Genomic DNA, 19,618 nt, shown 5'->3' on the forward strand with positions numbered 1-19,618 from the left:
AATGTCAATAAACAATAGGTGCAGGAATAGGCCATTCGGCCCTTCGAATGGCTGATCATTCTCAATCAGTACCGCGTTCCTGCCTTCTCCCCATACGCCCTGACTCCGCTATCCTTAAGAGCTCTATCTAGCTCTCTCTTGAATGCATTCAGAGAATTGTCCTCCACTGCCTTCTGAGGCAGAGAATTCCACAGATTTACAACTCTGACTGAAAAAGTTTTTCCTCATCTCCGTTCTAAATGGCCTACCCCTTATTCTTAAACTGTGGCCCCTGGCTCTGAACTCCCCCAACATTGGGAACATGTTTCCTGCCTCTAACATGTCCAACCACTTAATAATCTTATATGTTTCGATAAGATCCCCTCTCATCCTTCTAAATTCCAGTGTATACAAGCATAGTCGCTCCAGTCTTTCAACATACGACAGCCCCGCCATTCCGGGAATTAACCTAGTAAACCTACGCTGCACGCCCTCAATAGCAAGAATATCCTTCCTCAAATTTGGAGACCAAAACTGCACACAGTACTCCAGGTGCGGTCTCACTAGGGCCCTGTATAACTGCAAAAGGACCTCTTTGCTCCTATACTCAACTCCTCTTGTTATGAAGGCCAACATTCCATTGGCTTTCTTCACTGCCTGCTGTACCTGCATGCTTCCTTTCAGTGACTGATGCATTAGAATGGATGTGATGAATACCATATATCCACTTAACATAACCATTGTGCATTCTATAAAAGATTATTTTCTAAAATATTTTAGTCATGAAGTTTGTTGCATATAATTTAAACGTGTGACTTAGCAATTCCACTGTGATTCTCCCCAATAAGACAACCGATTTTGAACCCTGAATTGACAGGATCATTCTAGCTGACAAGATTAAATATAAACCCTCTATCAATCTTCTAAGATCTAGGAATCTACCCCAGTCCACTCAGTCTCTGCACATAGGACAATCCCATCATGTTTACCATTGATTCATAAATTCAAATTGAATTTGTCAAATCATATTAAAATGTTGTAGATGTCCCATTACCCCCTCCTAATCGATTCTAATATTTCCTCACTTCCGGTTAATTGTCCTGGTATTCATTGTTTCTCTCTCTTGTCGTCAATAACAGGGCAACATGTACTAAGTTCCAATTCTCTGAGACCATTATCAAATTTAGGGAATCCTGGAAGGTTAAAACCAACCCATCCTCTATACTTGTAGTTTCTTCTTCTCAAATCTAAGATGTCTGCCATAAAACCCAAATGAGTTGTTTATATCCCTCTTCCTCTGACCTTTCTGTCCTTGATCTCCATTGCCAGAGTGAGACCAGACATAAGCAGGAGGAACAGCACTTCATATTCCATTTGGATAACTTGCATGCCAATGGTATGAACATTGAATTCTCCAATTTTAAGTACACATCTCTCCCCTCCTTTCTTTCCTATGCCCTCCCACCCCAGTGCAAACCCATTTTTTCCACTATCCCGCCCCTCTTTCCCCGCACCCATCCGCTTTCACCTATATCCCTCCCTCTGGCTTTACATTACACTTCTCTCCTTACTTGACTCTACTGTCTCCTTTCCTTCTCTAGCCTATCCACCCATCTGCCAATCATGTCCCACCCCCCTCACCTGTATCCACCTATCACTTGCCAGGCTTTGTTGTGCCCCACATCTTTTCCAGCTTTCTTCCCCCTACTACACTCAGTCTAAAGAAGTCCAGACCTAAATCTTCACCTATCTAGCCCCTCTACAGATGCTGCCTGACCCGCTGAGTTAGGCCAGCACTTTATGTTTTACCCAACGGATTTGTTGTGGTTTATTCCCATTAATTTTCTCCAGTATTTCTTATTTACTATTAAATGCCACTTTTTCATTGAATATATGATCACTATAACTGAAATATTTCTCATGTCTTCTATAAAGACAAATACAAACTACTAATTACTACATTCATATTCTCCATTATAATTTCACCTGCTACTGCCCGTAAAAGAACCACTGTCACCTTCATCTTTTCTTTTACCTTTAAAACTCCTAGATTTTAGCTTTACTTTTGCTTGTGTACACTCATTATTTCTTACTCTCTATTAATTACCTGATCAGCCTTTTCTAAATCTGAAAATCCTCACAATTCTTGGGGTTGCTTTTGTATGACATCCTTGTCTATTATTTTTTAAGTTCTATCGTTATCATGGTTGCATCACTAATTATTTTCTCATTATAGTAATTACAAATTATTGTTTATTTAAGTATCTGCTCGTGTTTATCTACTGTAGATTCAATTTCTAAACTTAATTTAGTTGATTCTCCCTCATTCATACATACATACAGTACATACATAGTGAACGGTTTAAGATATATATATAATATAAGAAAATAACTGCAGATGCTGGTACAAATCGAAGGTATTTATTCACAAAATGCTGGAGTAACTCAGCAGGTCAGGCAGCATCTCGGGAGAGAAGGAATGGGTGACGTTTTGGGTTGAGACCCTTCTTCAGACTGATGTTTGTTTCAAGTTTAACAAAATCATTCTCAAACTCAGTATAAAACATCCTATGTTCACTCTTCCTGAGATCCCTTGCTGCAAGGTTATTAATTGACTCACTGTACTCGGTGGAAAATAACTTGCCTTTACATGATTTCTACTGGCCAGTAAACCACCTGAAAAGCATTCCATGAATGCATCCTTCCTGCAATATTTTGAAACACCTCTAACATCGCTTCTTCTTTGGCAACTCCGTGGAATCAATGATGATATCTGTCCACTTTGATTTGTGGGTTCTGAGGTGGCTGATCAGTCCAATGTAGGAACCATAGACTGCTCCACATACAGAGTAGAAGGTAACAATCTGGGTTTGGTGCGTGGTATGTGTGGTAGTGTGCTCCTTCCACCACTTATACAGGACATTTGTGTGCAGAATTCAAACTCGTCATTGAATCATTGGTCCAGGTTTTCAGATGCTAACCTTGTAACTTTGACCAGTATGCCACCATACACTTACACATACACAGTTCAGATCACCACTCTGCAGGAAACATTTTTTAGCACCAGAGAGGATGCTGAGGACATTTATGAGGACTTTGCCAGGTTTGGAGAATTATAGTTATAAGGGGAAACTTTCAGAATGGGAGGTAGTCACAAAAATGCTGGAGTAATTCAGCGGGACAGGCAGCATCTCTGGAGAGAAGGAATGGGTGAAGGTTTGGGTCAAGACCCTTCTTCAGACTGATCAGATCTTCAGATCAGTCTGAAGAAGGGTCTCAATCCAAAACGTCACCCATTCCTTCTCTCCAGAGATGCCGCCTGTCCCACTGAGTTACTCCAGCATTTTGTGTCTACCTTCGATTTAAACCAGCATCTGCAGTTCTTTCTTACACCTTTCAGAATAGGATTGTTTCCTTTTTGGTTAAGGTATATAAAATTAGGGGAAGCCATGAAAGGGGGAACAGGATTAATTTATTTCCTACGATAGAAAGATTGGTAACAATGGAACAGATTTGTTCATTGGTAGAAAGATATGGAGAGTTGAAGAAAACAGTTCCAATACAATAGGTAATGGATTCTAGAAGTGATGGTCTGAAAACGTGGTGAAAGCAGAAACTGTATTTAAAATGGATTAAAATGGATAGGAAGGATTTAGGGGGATATTGACCAAATACAGTCAAATAATATTGGCTCAGGAAGGCACCTTGGTCAGCATGGATGAGCTGGTCGAAGGGCCTATTCCCTGCTGTATAGCTAAGAACATATGAATCTAAAATAGATAATTTCCTGTGGGCCACCATTCACCAGAAACCCAACTGAATCACCACATGGACCATGGTTCCACATGTATCCTCCAGCAGCAGGCTTGGCTCACCCATCTGCCCCAAGAGGCAAGCAGCAGAGCCCTTCCCTGCTCGCTCCTGAGGCCCAGACAGGTGGGTTAAAATATCGAAGATGGCAGCAGATGCATGGAACAAAGGGCCGCAAACCATAGGTATGCAAACCGGCTGCGGAAGCAGTGCAGTGCGCTTTGATGGTGGAATGGGCCACTGGAGGCCCTGAAGCAGCCTGAGGCCTGGCTGGATTGGGCGCCGCTCCGAGAGGCAGCCAGAGTAAGTGATTGCCTGCAGTACAACGCTTGACCCTCAGAAGGCATTGTGTGGCAACAGTACGGGTCAGGGGTTGTGACCTTCGCCTGCCGTGCAAGGGCTCTATAGCACCAGAGAGGATGCAGAGGTGATTTATGAGGATGCACTATGGGAAAACCTTCATCAGAATGACTGGAAGAGTTCAATACCACACAGCAATTAAGGATAGGCAATAAATATAGGCTTTGCCAATCATTGTTTTAAAAAATGAACAAATATAAGTTAAGCAAGCTACTGTGCAAAAACAGGTGGGATTTAATTAATGTATTACTGTATAATATAAACAAGGGGCACACTGGGTTAACTGTATAATATGAGTCAGATCATGCTTCGCAGCGTTAAAATATGCGCATAGAAATCATCGGCAAAACACAAAACGCGAGAGGAATACAGAGGGTCAGCCAGCATCTGGGACGGGAATGGACAGGGGGTGTTCGTGTCAGGACCTTCCCGAAGTCTGAGAATGATTCCCAAACTGAAACATCACCTATCCATTCCCTCCACAGATGCTGCCTGATCCGCTGATTCCTCCAGCACTGTGTTTTCATCAAGATTCCAGCATCAGCAGTTCCATGTGTCTACACAAATCATACCCCATACAAGTGTATCACACATACTCAGTTCATATGTTCTAGGAGCAGAATTAGGCAATTTAGCCCATCAAATGTACTCTGCCATTCAATCACGGCTGATCTATCTTTCCCTCTCAACCCCATCTCCTACCTTCACCCAGCAACCCCTAACATCACATATTAATGCTTCAAATTATTGTACTTAGTTGAGGTTGTTGAACTTGTATCTATCATCCATTCAGATAGTACAATTTAATTATAACAATTCACTTTGTGATTTTTGTTGCATTTCTACATCTTGGTTAATTTGGCATATTACCTTAAATTCATTAAGCAAGTCTTCACTCCATTAATTTTTTCATAATTTAAATTTGCCTGCAGTTTACTCTCTTCAATCCCAATGCAGTTCTTCAAGCTCTGTGAGCTGGAATTAGCTGGAGAGAGAGATTTCTATATATATACTAGCAAAGCGGGCCTGTTGGGCCCGTCCCCACACCCCCCATTCTCTCCTCCCCCAGCCCCACTCTTACTCTCCAAGTGTGCCCGTTGGGCCCGTCCTCCTGATCTGTGTATGTCAAGTGACCACTATAGCTTTCTTTTTTTTTTTTTTTCCTAATCAGATGTGCAGCACTTTGGTCAACATGGGTTGTTTTTAAATGTGTTATACAAATATAATTGACTTGACTTGACTTGCAATAACAAAACAATCAGTGCTTTTCTGGAAACTTTTCGAAACAATGTAGCCGTCACAAGCTGAAAACTAAATCTGCACTTTATTCACAAAATGCTGGAGTAACTCAGCAGGTCAGGCAGCATCTCGGGAGAGAAGGAATGGGTGACGTTTCGGGTCGAGACCCTTCTTCAGACTGATGTCGGGGGTGGGACAAAGGAAGGATATAGGTGGAGACAGGAAGATAGAGGGAGATCTGGGAAGGAGGAGGGGAAGGGAGGGACAGAGGAGCTATCTGAAGTTGGAGAAGTCGACGTTCATACCACCGGGCCGCAAACTGCCCAGGCGAAATATGAGGTGCTGCTCCTCCAATTTCCGGCGGGCCTCACTATGGCACTGGAGGAGGCCCATGACAGAGAGGTCAGACTGGGAATGGGAGGGGGAGTTGAAGTGCTGGGCCACCGGGAGATCAGTGGCGTTAATGCGGACCGAGCGCAGGTGTTCAGCGAAGCGATCGCCGAGCCTGCGCTTGGTTTCGCCGATATAGATGAGTTGACATCTAGAGCAGCGGATGCAATAGATGAGGTTGGAGGAGGTGCAGGTGAACCTCTGTCTCACCTGGAAAGAATGTTTGGGTCCTTTGATGGAGTTGAGGGGGGAGGTAAAGGGACAGGTGTTGCATCTCGTGCGGTTGCAAGGGAAAGTGCCCGGGGTTAGGGTGGTTTGGGTAGGAAGGGACGAGTGGACCAGGGAGTTGCGGAGGGAACGGTCTCTGCGGAATGCAGAGAGGGGAGGGGATGGGAAGATATGGCCAGTGGTGGGGTCCTGTTGTAGGTGACGGAAATGTTGGTGGATGATATGTTGGATCCGCTGGCTGGTGGGGTGGAAGGTGAGAACGAGGGGGATCCTGTCCTTGTTGCGAGTGGGGGGATGGGGAGCAAGAGCGGAGCTGCGGGATGTAGAAGAGACCCTAGTGAGAGCCTCATCTATAATGGAGGAGGGGAAGCCCCGTTTTCTGAAAAACGAGGACATCTCGGAAGCCCTAGTCTGAAACACCTCATCCCGGGCACAGATGCGGCGTAGACGGAGGAATTGGGAGTAGGGGATAGACTTTTTGCAGGGGACCGGGTGGGAAGAAGTGTAGTCCAGATAGCTGTGCGAGTCGGTGGGCTACCGGGTGGGAAGAAGTGTAGTCCAGATAGCTGTGCGAGTCGGTGGGCTACCGGGTGGGAAGAAGTGTAGTCCAGATAGCTGTGCGAGTCGGTGGGCTAAATCTAAATCTGCACCGCAGCTCTGAGCTGTGCGAGTCGGTGGGCTAAATCTAAATCTGCACCGCAGCTCTGAGTTTTAGTATTATATAGATAGATAGATAGATAGATAGAAGATATACACCGATCAGCCAAAACATTATGACCTGGTGAGCCAAAACATTATGACCACCTACCTAAAATGCTGTTGGTCCTCCGTGTACAGCTCTACACGGTGCGATGCACTGTGTATTGTGACACATTCCTCCCGTGATCACCATTAAGATTTTCTGTGACACAGTAGACCTTCTGTTGGTTTGGACCAGATGGGATAGCCTTCGTTGCCTTCGTGCATCGATGAGCTTTGGGCGCCCAAAACCCTGTCGCCGATTTGTGGCGTGTGGTTTGTCCCTCCTTGGACCACTGTCAGTAGGTACTCACCACTGCTGACTGGAAGCACCCCACAAGCCTTGCCCTTTGCAGAGATGCTCTTACCCAGTCATCTGGCCATAACAATTTGGCCCTTGTCAAAGTCGCTCAGGTCATTACTCCTGCCCATTTCTCCTGCATCTGACACATCAACTTCAAGAACTGACTGTTCACTTGCTGCCTAATATATCCCACCCCTTGACAAGTGCCATTGTAACAAGGTAATCAATGTTGTATAAGTGGTGTAAGAAAATAACTGCAGATGCTGGTACAAATCGAAGTCTGAAGAAGGGTCTCGACCTGAAACGTCGCCCATTCCTTCTCTCCTGAGATGCTGCCTGACAATAGACAATAGGTACATGAGGAGGCCATTCGGCCCTATGAGCCAGCACCGCCATTCAATGTGATCATGGCTGATCATTCTCAATCAGTGCCCCGTTCCTGCCTTCTCCCCACACCCCCTGACTCCGCTATCCTTAAGAGCTCTATCTAGCTCGCTCTTGAATGCATTCAGAGAATTGGCCTCCACTGCCCTCTGAGGCAGAGAATTCCACAGATTCACAACTCTCTGACTGAAAAAGTTTTTCCTCATCTCAGTTCTAAATGGCCTACCCCTTATTCTTAAACTGTGGCCCCTTGTTCTGGACTCCCCCAACATTGGGAACATGTTTCCTGCCTCTAACGTGTCCAACCCCTTAATAATCTTATACGTTTCGATAAGATCCCCTCTCATCCTTCTAAATTCCAGTGTATACAAGCATAGTCGCTCCAGTCTTTTATACAAGTCTGCTGAGTTACTCCAGTATTTTGTGAATAAATACCTTCGAGGTAATCAATGTTATTCACTTCGCCTGTCAGTGGTCATAATGTTTTGGCTGATCGGTGTATGTGTGTGTGTGCGCGTGTGCGCGCGCACGTGTGTACAGGAGATGTCGGGCGATAGGACCCAGTGGAGCGGTGCAGCCTGTCAGTGGAGGCGGCTGGGCGCTAGGACCCGGTGGCGGATCCTGGCGGTGCCTCAGGCCCTCAGGCCGCTGCTGAACCCAGGGACCGGGAGTTGGCAGAAGGGAAGTGTTTGTAATCGCAGACACGGGATGGATCTGTTTGAAGACCTGCCGGAGCCCGGTGAGGAGCGGCGGGAGTGGGCGGGGTGGAGCCGGAGGCGGGTTGGACTCGGCTCCGCCCGGGGTTGGAGCCGCTGCAGACCTCGGCCTCTCTCAGCTCGGGCAGCGCCGCCGGGGCCGGGGCCGGGGCTGGAGGGAAGGGGGGCAGCCCCGGGGCAACGCCCCCTCCTCATGACATCCCACCCCTGCAAGGCCAAGGGCATGGCCATGGCGCCCAAACCCTGCTCCCAGCCCAGGATCAAAGAGCAAGGATTGGGGAGCAAAGAAACTGATCTTCCATCTTCCCGCACGGCAGGGAAAACTAAACCCAACCCCTCCTCACCCCAACCCAACCCCCAACACCTCCTCACCCCAACCCAACACAACACCTCCTCACCCCAACCCAACCCCCAACACCTCCTCACCCCAACCCAACCCCCAACACCTCACCCCAACCCAACCCCCAACACCTCCTCACCCCAACCCAACCCCCAACACCTCCTCACCCCAACCCAACACAACACCTCCTCACCCCAACCCAACCCCCAACACCTCCTCACCCCAACCCAACCCCCAACACCTCCTCACCCCAACCCAACCCCCAACACCTCCTCACCCCAACCCAACACAACACCTCCTCACCCCAACCCAACCCCCAACACCTCCTCACCCCAACCCAACCCCCAACACCTCCTCACCCCAACCCAACCCCCAACACCTCCTCACCCCAACCCAACCCCCAACACCTCCTCACCCCAACCCAACCCCCAACACCTCCTCACCCCAACCCAACCCCCAACACCTCCTCACCCCAACCCAACACAACACCTCCTCACCCCAACCCAACCCCCAACACCTCCTCACCCCAACCCAACCCCCAACACCTCCTCACCCCAACCCAACCCCCAACACCTCCTCACCCCAACCCAACACAACACCTCCTCACCCCAACCCAACACAACACCTCCTCACCCCAACCCAACCCCCAACACCTCCTCACCCCAACCCAACACAACACCTCCTCACCCCAACCCAACACAACACCTCCTCACCCCAACCCAACCCCCAACACCTCACCCCAACCCAACACAACACCTCCCCACCCCAACCCAACCCCCAACACCTCACCCCAACCCAACACAACACCTCCTCACCCCAACCCCCAACACCTCCTCACCCCAACCCAACCCCCAACACCTCCTCACCCCAACCCCCAACACCTCCTCACCCCAACCCAACCCCCAACACCTCACCCCAACCCAACCCCCAACACCTCCTCACCCCAACCCCCAACACCTCACCCCAACCCAACCCCCAACACCTCCTCACCCCAACCCAACCCCCAACACCTCCTCACCCCAACCCCCAACACCTCCTCACCCCAACCCAACCCCCAACACCTCCTCACCCCAACCCAACCCCCAACACCTCCTCACCCCAACCCAACCCCCAACACCTCCTCACCCCAACCCAACCCCCAACACCTCCTCACCCCAACCCCCAACACCTCCTCACCCCAACCCAACCCCCAACACCTCCTCACCCCAACCCCCAACACCTCCTCACCCCAACCCCCAACACCTCCTCACCCCAACCCAACCCCCAACACCTCCTCACCCCAACCCCCAACACCTCCTCACCCCAACCCCCAACACCTCCTCACCCCAACCCCCAACACCTCCTCACCCCAACCCAACCCCCAACACCTCACCCCAACCCAACACCTCCTCACCCCAACCCAACACAACACCTCCTCACCCCAACACAACACCTCCTCACCCCAACCCAACCCCCAACACCTCACCCCAACCCAACACCTCCTCACCCCAACCCAACCCCCAACACCTCCTCACCCCAACCCAACCCCCAACACCTCACCCCAACCCAACACCTCCTCACCCCAACCCAACACAACACCTCCTCACCCCAACCCAACCCCCAACACCTCCTCACCCCAACCCAACCCCCAACACCTCCTCACCCCAACCCAACCCCCAACACCTCACCCCAACCCAACACCTCCTCACCCCAACCCAACACAACACCTCCTCACCCCAACCCAACACCTCACCCCAACCCAACACCTCCTCACCCCAACCCAACCCCCAACACCTCCTCACCCCAACCCAACCCCCAACACCTCACCCCAACCCAACACCTCCTCACCCCAACCCAACACAACACCTCCTCACCCCAACCCAACACCTCACCCCAACCCAACACCTCCTCACCCCAACCCAACCCCCAACACCTCACCCCAACCCAACACAACACCTCACCCCAACCCAACACCTCCTCACCCCAACCCAACACAACACCTCCTCACCCCAACCCAACACAACACCTCACCCCAACCCAACACAACACCTCACCCCAACCCAACACCTCCTCACCCCAACCCAACCCCCAACACCTCACCCCAACCCAACACAACACCTCACCCCAACCCAACCCCCAACACCTCACCCCAACCCAACACAACACCTCCTCACCCCAACCCAACACAACACCTCCTCACCCCAACCCAACACAACACCTCACCCCAACCCAACCCCGAACACCTCCTCACCCCAACCCAACACAACACCTCACCCCAACCCAACACAACACCTCACCCCAACCCAACACAACACCTCACCCCAACCCAACCCCCAACACCTCCTCACCCCAACCCAACACCTCCTCACCCCAACCCAACACAACACCTCACCCCAACCCAACCCCCAACACCTCCTCACCCCAACCCAACACAACACCTCACCCCAACCCATCACAACACCTCACCCCAACCCAACCCCCAACACCTCCTCACCCCAACCCAACACAACACCTCACCCCAACCCAACACAACACCTCACCCCAACCCAACCCCCAACACCTCACCCCAACCCAACCCCCAACACCTCACCCCAACCCAACACAACACCTCACCCCAACCCAACCCCCAACACCTCACCCCAACCCAACACAACACCTCACCCCAACCCAACCCCCAACACCTCACCCCAACCCAACACAACACCTCACCCCAACCCAACACAACACCTCACCCCAACCCAACCCCCAACACCTCACCCCAACCCAACACAACACCTCACCCCAACCCAACACAACACCTCACCCCAACCCAACACAACACCTCACCCCAACCCAACACAACACCTCACCCCAACCCAACACAACACCTCACCCCAACCCAACCCCCAACACCTCACCCCAACCCAACCCCCAACACCTCACCCCAACCCAACACAACACCTCACCCCAACCCAACACAACACCTCACCCCAACCCAACCCCCAACACCTCACCCCAACCCAACACAACACCTCCTCACCCCAACCCAACACAACACCTCCTCACCCCAACCCAACCCCCAACACCTCCTCACCCCAACCCAACCCCCAACACCTCCTCACCCCAACCCAACCCCCAACACCTCACCCCAACCCAACACCTCCTCACCCCAACCCAACACAACACCTCCTCACCCCAACCCAACACCTCACCCCAACCCAACACCTCCTCACCCCAACCCAACCCCCAACACCTCCTCACCCCAACCCAACCCCCAACACCTCACCCCAACCCAACACCTCCTCACCCCAACCCAACACAACACCTCCTCACCCCAACCCAACACCTCACCCCAACCCAACACCTCCTCACCCCAACCCAACCCCCAACACCTCACCCCAACCCAACACAACACCTCACCCCAACCCAACACCTCCTCACCCCAACCCAACACAACACCTCCTCACCCCAACCCAACACAACACCTCACCCCAACCCAACACAACACCTCACCCCAACCCAACACCTCCTCACCCCAACCCAACCCCCAACACCTCACCCCAACCCAACACAACACCTCACCCCAACCCAACCCCCAACACCTCACCCCAACCCAACACAACACCTCCTCACCCCAACCCAACACAACACCTCCTCACCCCAACCCAACACAACACCTCACCCCAACCCAACCCCGAACACCTCCTCACCCCAACCCAACACAACACCTCACCCCAACCCAACACAACACCTCACCCCAACCCAACACAACACCTCACCCCAACCCAACCCCCAACACCTCCTCACCCCAACCCAACACCTCCTCACCCCAACCCAACACAACACCTCACCCCAACCCAACCCCCAACACCTCCTCACCCCAACCCAACACAACACCTCACCCCAACCCATCACAACACCTCACCCCAACCCAACCCCCAACACCTCCTCACCCCAACCCAACACAACACCTCACCCCAACCCAACACAACACCTCACCCCAACCCAACCCCCAACACCTCACCCCAACCCAACCCCCAACACCTCACCCCAACCCAACACAACACCTCACCCCAACCCAACACAACACCTCACCCCAACCCAACCCCCAACACCTCACCCCAACCCAACACAACACCTCACCCCAACCCAACCCCCAACACCTCACCCCAACCCAACACAACACCTCACCCCAACCCAACACAACACCTCACCCCAACCCAACCCCCAACACCTCACCCCAACCCAACACAACACCTCACCCCAACCCAACACAACACCTCACCCCAACCCAACACAACACCTCACCCCAACCCAACCCCCAACACCTCACCCCAACCCAACCCCCAACACCTCACCCCAACCCAACACAACACCTCACCCCAACCCAACACAACACCTCACCCCAACCCAACCCCCAACACCTCACCCCAACCCAACACAACACCTCCTCACCCCAACCCAACACCTCCTCATCCCAACCCAACACAACACCTCACCCCAACCCAACACAACACCTCACCCCAACCCAACACAACACCTCACCCCAACCCAACACAACACCTCACCCCAAGCCAACCAAGCCCAGCCATGCCCAGCCAGGGTGCAAACAGCCATGTCCTCACTGTCCACAGATCTATCCATCAACAAAGCGTTGACTAACACAATCATAATCTGGAAAGAAAACCAGTCTGAGACAAAACCATAGCAACACATTTGATTAAAAAAAAGGTGAACCTAGGTCCCGTGGAGAGCGAGTCTGTGAATCAATAGACGGCGGATGCATTAAATGGGGGATTTTTTCAATCAATCTTCACTGAAGATAAAAGGAATGACAACCCAGAAATTGCTGGAAGTCGGAAATTGGAAGGGAGTAAGGAATTCCGCACAATGGTGCTCACCAGCGCAATGGTACTGAACAAATTGTTGGAACTGTTGGCTGACAAGTCTCCAGGTCCTGATGAAGTTCATGTGAGATACCCAATTGAAGTGGCCAGAGTGATAGTTAATGCATTGATTTTAACGTTTCAAATTTTCCCAGTTGGGTGGAAGGTTCCATTAGATTGGGAACTAGCAAGTGTAAGTTTTTATTCAAAAAGGAGGGAGGCAGAAAACAGTACACGAATGCTCAACATCAACAAAGGGAAAGTGCTAGAAGCTGTCATGAAGGCCTTGGGGGCACTTAAGAAAATGAGTGCTGAGCATTTGAATCATCTAGGCATAGAAGTCAATGGGTCTCGTGCTTGAAGATGCCAATAATACAGATGAGTGCCACCTAGTCGACATAGTCTGTTTCCATGATGTCTGGTTCTGTAACTCCTTAACACGGTGTTATGAAGGAGATGTCATGTTTGATCAAATTATTGGAGTTTCTTGGAGAACTAAAAAGTCCTGAGGAAAGAGGGGAGTGGTAGATGTACTCATATTTCCAGAATGTATTGGATAATGAGCCATATTAAAGATATTACAGAAACATAGAAAGTAGGTGCCATTTGGCCTTGCAAGCCAGCACCACCATTCAATATGATCATGGCTTATTCACAAAATGCTGAGTAACTCAGCAGGTCAGGCAGCATCTCAGGAGAGAAGGAATGGGTGACGTTTCGGGTCGAGACCCCTCTTCAGACTGAAGAAGGGTCTCGACCCGAAACATCGCCCATTCCTTCTCTCCTGAGATGCTGCCTGACCTGCTGAGTTACTCCAGCATTTTGTGAATAAATACCTTCGATTTGTACCAGCATCTGCAGTTATTTTCTTATAATATGATCATGGCTAATCATCCAGAATCAGTACCTTGTTCCTGCTTTTTCCCCATATCCCTTGATTCTGTTAGCCCTAAGAGCTATATCTAATTCTCTCTTGAATACATCCAGTAAATTGGCCTCCACTGCCTTCTGTGGCAGAGAATTGCACCGATTCACAACTCTCTGGGTGAAAAAGTTTTTCCTCACCTCAGTCCTAAATAAATACCCCTTATTCTTAAACTGTGACCCCTGGTTCTGGACTCCCCCAACATGGGGAACATTTTTCCTGCATCCAGTCTGTCCAATCCCTTAAGAATTTTATGTTTCTATAATATCCCCTCCCATCCTTCTAAATTCCAGTGAATACAAGCCCAGTCGATCCATTCATTCTTTCATATGTCAATCCCACCATCCTGGGAATTAACCTGGTGAACCTGCGCTGTGCTCCCTCAATAGCAAGAATGTCCTTCTGCAAATTTGGAGACCAAAACTGCACACAATACTCCAGGTGTGGTCTCTCCAGGGCCCTGTACAACTGCAGTAGGACCTCCTTGCTCCTATACTTAAATCCTCTCGCTATGAAACACGAAGGCGCCTTGTATAGGATGTAGCATGGATTGGGATTAGAAGATAGCTGCCGAACAGGAAACGGAGGGTAGACATAATCGGCTTCTTTCAGATTGGTAAGTTGCAATGAGTGGTGTACGCAGGGTACCAGGACCCCAACTCCCTTGAGTGGCGAATTTGATCCTGTGCCTTGACAATGTGGTTATTATCATATGTTAAATACAAACGTCTTTTTGATCATCTTTCTCAAAAGCAGCTAGAAGGCTCGGAGCAGGGTATTCCTCATTGTCCAGGCCAGAAATTCGCAGGCGATGTAGGTGAAAAGAACAGAAGGGGGCAGCAAAGTCTCTGACGGCTATGAATGTGTTTGTTCTCTTTTAATCAATTAGGAGTTGTCGCTCAGAAATCAAAACCTTCGCTTTTCGATGATCTTCCTAGGAACCCTGACGTAGGTAAACACACAACTGGACTATCAATTGTTTTGTTGCTAGTTTTGATCTGTTTTATGTTAGTATATGTAAGGATCTGTGCTTAATCAGAGTTTTTTGTTGAGCTTTTTAACTGTGCTGCCTTAATGGCATCACTTTGTAGCTACTCAGCACCCTCATCTCCTCCTTCTTGGTCCAAATTTGGCAATTTTATTTTAAAAGGCAGTACTTTCTGGTATTGCAAGGTTTGGAAATGCAGTTAATCAAAATGGGTTGATCCCACTTAACAGCTTTGATAAGAGGGGACTGAGTTGCTGGGGAGCTGCGTTCACATGCAAGCAGCACTCGTGAGGGAATTCCCAGGAGGGAATTAGTCACAATATAATTTTGATGATGTGATCTGCTGTTGCTTCTGGGTCTGGTTGTAATGAGAGCAGCTTGGAGTGAGAAGTGATATTTAATGTTTTGCATTGGTAGGTTGACCAAGACATGATGCCCCTTAACAATACTGTAGATAAACCCAGGAAAACAATGGATGCTTGTTTTTCCAGGAGGAAGAAAATAGATTAACTAGCCTCAGAATAAAAGGATGTGCCTTTTGAAAGGAGATGAGGAAGAATTTCTTTAGTCAGAGGGCTGTAAATCTTGGGAATTCATTGCCACGGACGGTTGTGGAAACCATCATTGAGTATTTTTAAGGTGCAGATTGACAGATTATGGGAAGAAGGCAGGAGGATGGGGTTGAGAGGGAAAGATAGATCAGCCATGATTGAAAGGTGGAGTAGACATGGTGGGGCCTATAAACTTACAAACTGAATGCTGAATGAAACTGATGAAGTGGGTTGCAGGGGCCACTCCCCCTGGGGCAAGCAGCAGACCTGTCTTGAATGGTTTGTATTTCCCTGGCATTTGTAGCATATGATGGGGTGTTGGTGTCCAAGGAAATGTATTTTAATGGCATTTTGATAAGCACACCAGCCAGCAAGATAAACCAAGAGAACAGGTTAGAAAATAAAGGGAAACCAACAGGAAAAAATGTGGTATGAATAAAAGTAGTTCATGATCTAATAGCTGAATTATTCCATGCTTGCATTTTAATTGCTGTCTTGTCCCTTACACGTGTCAGCATCTTCTGTTCCTGACCTATTTGGAGAGCTTCCAGAAACACAGAATGACCTGAAAGCAGAAAAACGCAAGTGGCTGAACCAGAATGGGTCTAAGGACAACGAGGAGAAGAAGCCATGTAAAGGTAACGTTACCAAATGGACAAAGTGAAAGAAAATAATACATTTGCAAAATGTCCATGGGATTGTAGAAAAATTAATAGGAAGGTTAGAAGGACATGAATGGGAAGCATTTTTTTTTAAAGTGCCATCTTCTTTAAGCAGTAAAGTGAGATACTTTTAGGGCATGTCTTCAGGTTATGATGGCAATAAGGAAATTTGGAAGCTTAAAATAAAGATGTGATGCGCAGTCTTTAATAATGACTGTGTACTAGAAGAAAGTGTGAAGAAATGGTCAGAGATAACCTTGGAAAATAATTTCTTCCTGTGATCGCAGTCCATGATTATTGATATTTGGCTGTGAGAAGTACCACTGCCAAACTTGATCCTGCCCCTCCTCAAGGTCACTTTCCCACACTTTCTCATAAGAAGTAATCTTATAGCAATGAGGCTGGAATCTCTGGCTGGTTATCTCCCTTTTAAAAAAAAACAGAGTACTGAAGCTAGCTGCTCCCTGTAAGCAGCTCTGAATTTTCTCCTTTTAAACTATCTTTGATAGATAACCTCTAAAAGAAGTTATAGCATAAGATAACCTACAACTACAAGTTAGTTACTACTTGGATGATAGGGTCCAGCCTCCAACCTTCGCTACTACCTGTGCCTTTCTCTTCCTGAGTGCTAATTAATTTGTTGTGAGAATGATCCAACCCTGATGATGATTTTACCTATGTCAGTAGCACATCCATCACCTAAACATGCGTTCATTGTGAGATGTCTACAACCTTCTGTCACCCAATAAAGCAACTTGCCTCGCTAGGTACAATCTTCCATCTTGGCTCAGGAGGTGGTGTTCTCTTAGAGGAAGGCAGTGAATTCAAACTTAAATCCCAAGTTGAAAATACATTTTTCTGATTGCAGGCTCAGTGGCTTCTACGTAGGAAAAAAAATGCAGATGCTGGTTAAAATCGAAGGTAGACACAAAATGCTGTAGTAACTCAGCGGGTCAGGCAGCATCTCTGCAGAGAAGGAATAGGTGACATTTTTGGGTCGAGACCCTTCAATCTGAAGAAGGGTCTCGACCCGAAACGTCACCCATTGCTTCTCTCCAGAGATACTGCCTAACCTGCTGTTGCTCCAGCATTTTGTGCCTACCTTCAGTGGCTTCTACTGAGTTGCTTGGGAATGGGAGCTCTATCAGAAATATGTTCACGTGATTGAAATATGACAAATTGTCATAATAACTCATTGTTTCATACACCTAATGAATATTATCCCATAATCCTCAACACTTTCAGATGAGGAGGAATGAGAAAGGAAACTAAGGGAGGGGAGAGGGGCTTGTTTCATTTGGAGAGAATGAAACCAGAGAATGAGAGGAGCCAGCGCTGCCCTCGCAGCTGCGACTTGCCTGCAGTCCGTTTGTCTTTTGTGTTTTTTGTTGTTTTTGTCTGAATTGTAGTTTAAATATGATGTAGTGTTTGCGGTTGTGTGTTATGTGGTGGGGGGGTGGGAACTGTAAAAGTGTCTCCCGAACGGAGACACGACCTTTGTTTTCTGTGTCGTGTCTCCATTCCCGCTGCGGCCTACCACCTGCCATGCACCTGGAGCTGGCGGACTCCGGCTAGGACCACCCGGGCTCTGGTTCACAGAGCCCGCGGCCCGGACTGGCTGCCTTCGGATGCTGCGGGAGCGGCTGCGGCTCGTCTCCGGAGGCTTCGGCGCGGGCCGCCTGGACGTCGGAAGCCCGCAGGCCCCTGGGTGGGGGCCGACATCGGGAGCTCCGGCAGCGGCAGCGACTTCGCCCACCCCGAATTGCGGGGTTTGGGTTGGCCCGCCGCGGAGCTTTCACCGTCCGGCGCGTCCTGAAATAGGCCGCGGGATTTTCTCCGCCCGGCGGGGGCTTCAATGTCGGGAGCCCCGACCGCCCCGACGTGGCAACACCAACAGCCTGACCGCAGGAGAAGACGGCAGGGGAAGAGAAAAAGACATTCTGGCCTTCCATCACAGTGAGGAGGTGACTGGAGGAGACTCACTGTGATGGATGTTTCTTTTGTTTGGTTTATGATGTATGTGTTATTGCATATTTTTATTGGTTATTTTTATTGGTCTTATTGTTGAACTGCGGGTAATTTTTCATTTCACTGCACATTTATGTGTATGTGACAAATAAATTGCCTATTGACTAATGTCTTGTGAAGTTATGATAAGGAGATGACAGCTTTGTAGTATTCTTCTGAGTCTTTGATTTTTTTCAGGCTTTGTGACCTTAAAAGGTTATTGTGCGGAGAGAAAAGGCGAACGAGAAGAAATGCAGGATGCGCATATTATAATTGACAATTTCACAGCGAGTTTTGCACAGTTACCATCAGAAGTGTAAGTATTAAAATGACATGAGAATGACGTATTTGATGACATGGCTAACATTTAGTTAATGGGTAAATTAGGAGAACCTTTGCGGTGCATTGTACTCGCTCTGTCTGGTTGGGAGGAAGGTGTGGAGGGGAAGCTGAAGAACTGCTGCTAGTCTCTGCCACACACTCTGCTTGAGTTATGAGAACAGCATCTCCTTTCTCCTCTGCCTTTGTTTGAGGAAACACTTGACCTCAGCTGACCCCCCCCCCCCCCAAAGCCCTCATACATTCCCAATGTGCTGGGCTGCAGAGTGTTCAGTGACATAACAGTGAACACAAGAAAACAGGAGCAGTAGTAGGCCACTTGACTCTGTGTCTGCCTTGCAATTCGATATAATTATGACAGATCTGGTCCCAGGCCTCAACCCCTCTTCTGTTTCAGCTGCACAACCCTCAATTTCCCAATTTCAAAAACAAATCTATCTCCGCTTCAAATACCTTTATTGATCCAGCCTCTGCAACCCACCTGGGCATAAGAGTTCCAGAGATCCATCGCATTCTGTGAGAAGAAATACCTATGCGTAGTTTTAATGACCACCCTTGTCGGTGATGTGGATAACACATTTGCCCTTTCTCGTGAGTTTATCTGCAGTTTTTCCTTCTTGGTCTCTGGTTTAGATCTCGATTGTCATACTTTGCTGTCTTCGATGGCCATGGTGGCGTACGAGCTTCCAAGTATGCAGCGCAGAATCTTCACCTCAATCTCACCAGGAACTTTCCCAAAGGTAACAATACAGCCATAAGAAGCTGAAAGTCCAGTCCTTAATTTGAAAGCCACAGAATTTCCAAGTTCAGTAAG

At 48.9% G+C, this 19,618-nt stretch overlaps 1 protein-coding gene across 4 annotated transcripts in view; it reads left to right on the forward strand.

Moving 5' to 3' along the window:
* The first annotated feature begins 8,053 nt into the window (after positions 1 to 8,053).
* ilkap (integrin-linked kinase-associated serine/threonine phosphatase) overlaps positions 8,054 to 19,618 on the forward strand; it is a 54,719-nt gene continuing 43,154 nt past the window's right edge. For all 4 annotated transcript variants that reach the window (XR_013548016.1, XM_078410706.1, XM_078410704.1 and 1 more), the window contains exons 1-5: positions 8,054 to 8,171; positions 15,147 to 15,209; positions 16,312 to 16,434; positions 18,664 to 18,781; positions 19,438 to 19,544. Coding sequence is in view for 3 of the 4 variants with exons in the window: in XM_078410706.1 (XP_078266832.1) it covers positions 8,141 to 8,171; positions 15,147 to 15,209; positions 16,312 to 16,434; positions 18,664 to 18,781; positions 19,438 to 19,544 (442 nt within the window). In the remaining variant the exon portion in view is untranslated. The remainder of the gene's footprint in view (positions 8,172 to 15,146; positions 15,210 to 16,311; positions 16,435 to 18,663; positions 18,782 to 19,437; positions 19,545 to 19,618) is intronic.

This window comes from Rhinoraja longicauda, chromosome 13, assembly GCF_053455715.1.
Source record: "Rhinoraja longicauda isolate Sanriku21f chromosome 13, sRhiLon1.1, whole genome shotgun sequence".
Lineage (NCBI taxonomy): Eukaryota > Metazoa > Chordata > Chondrichthyes > Rajiformes > Arhynchobatidae > Rhinoraja > Rhinoraja longicauda.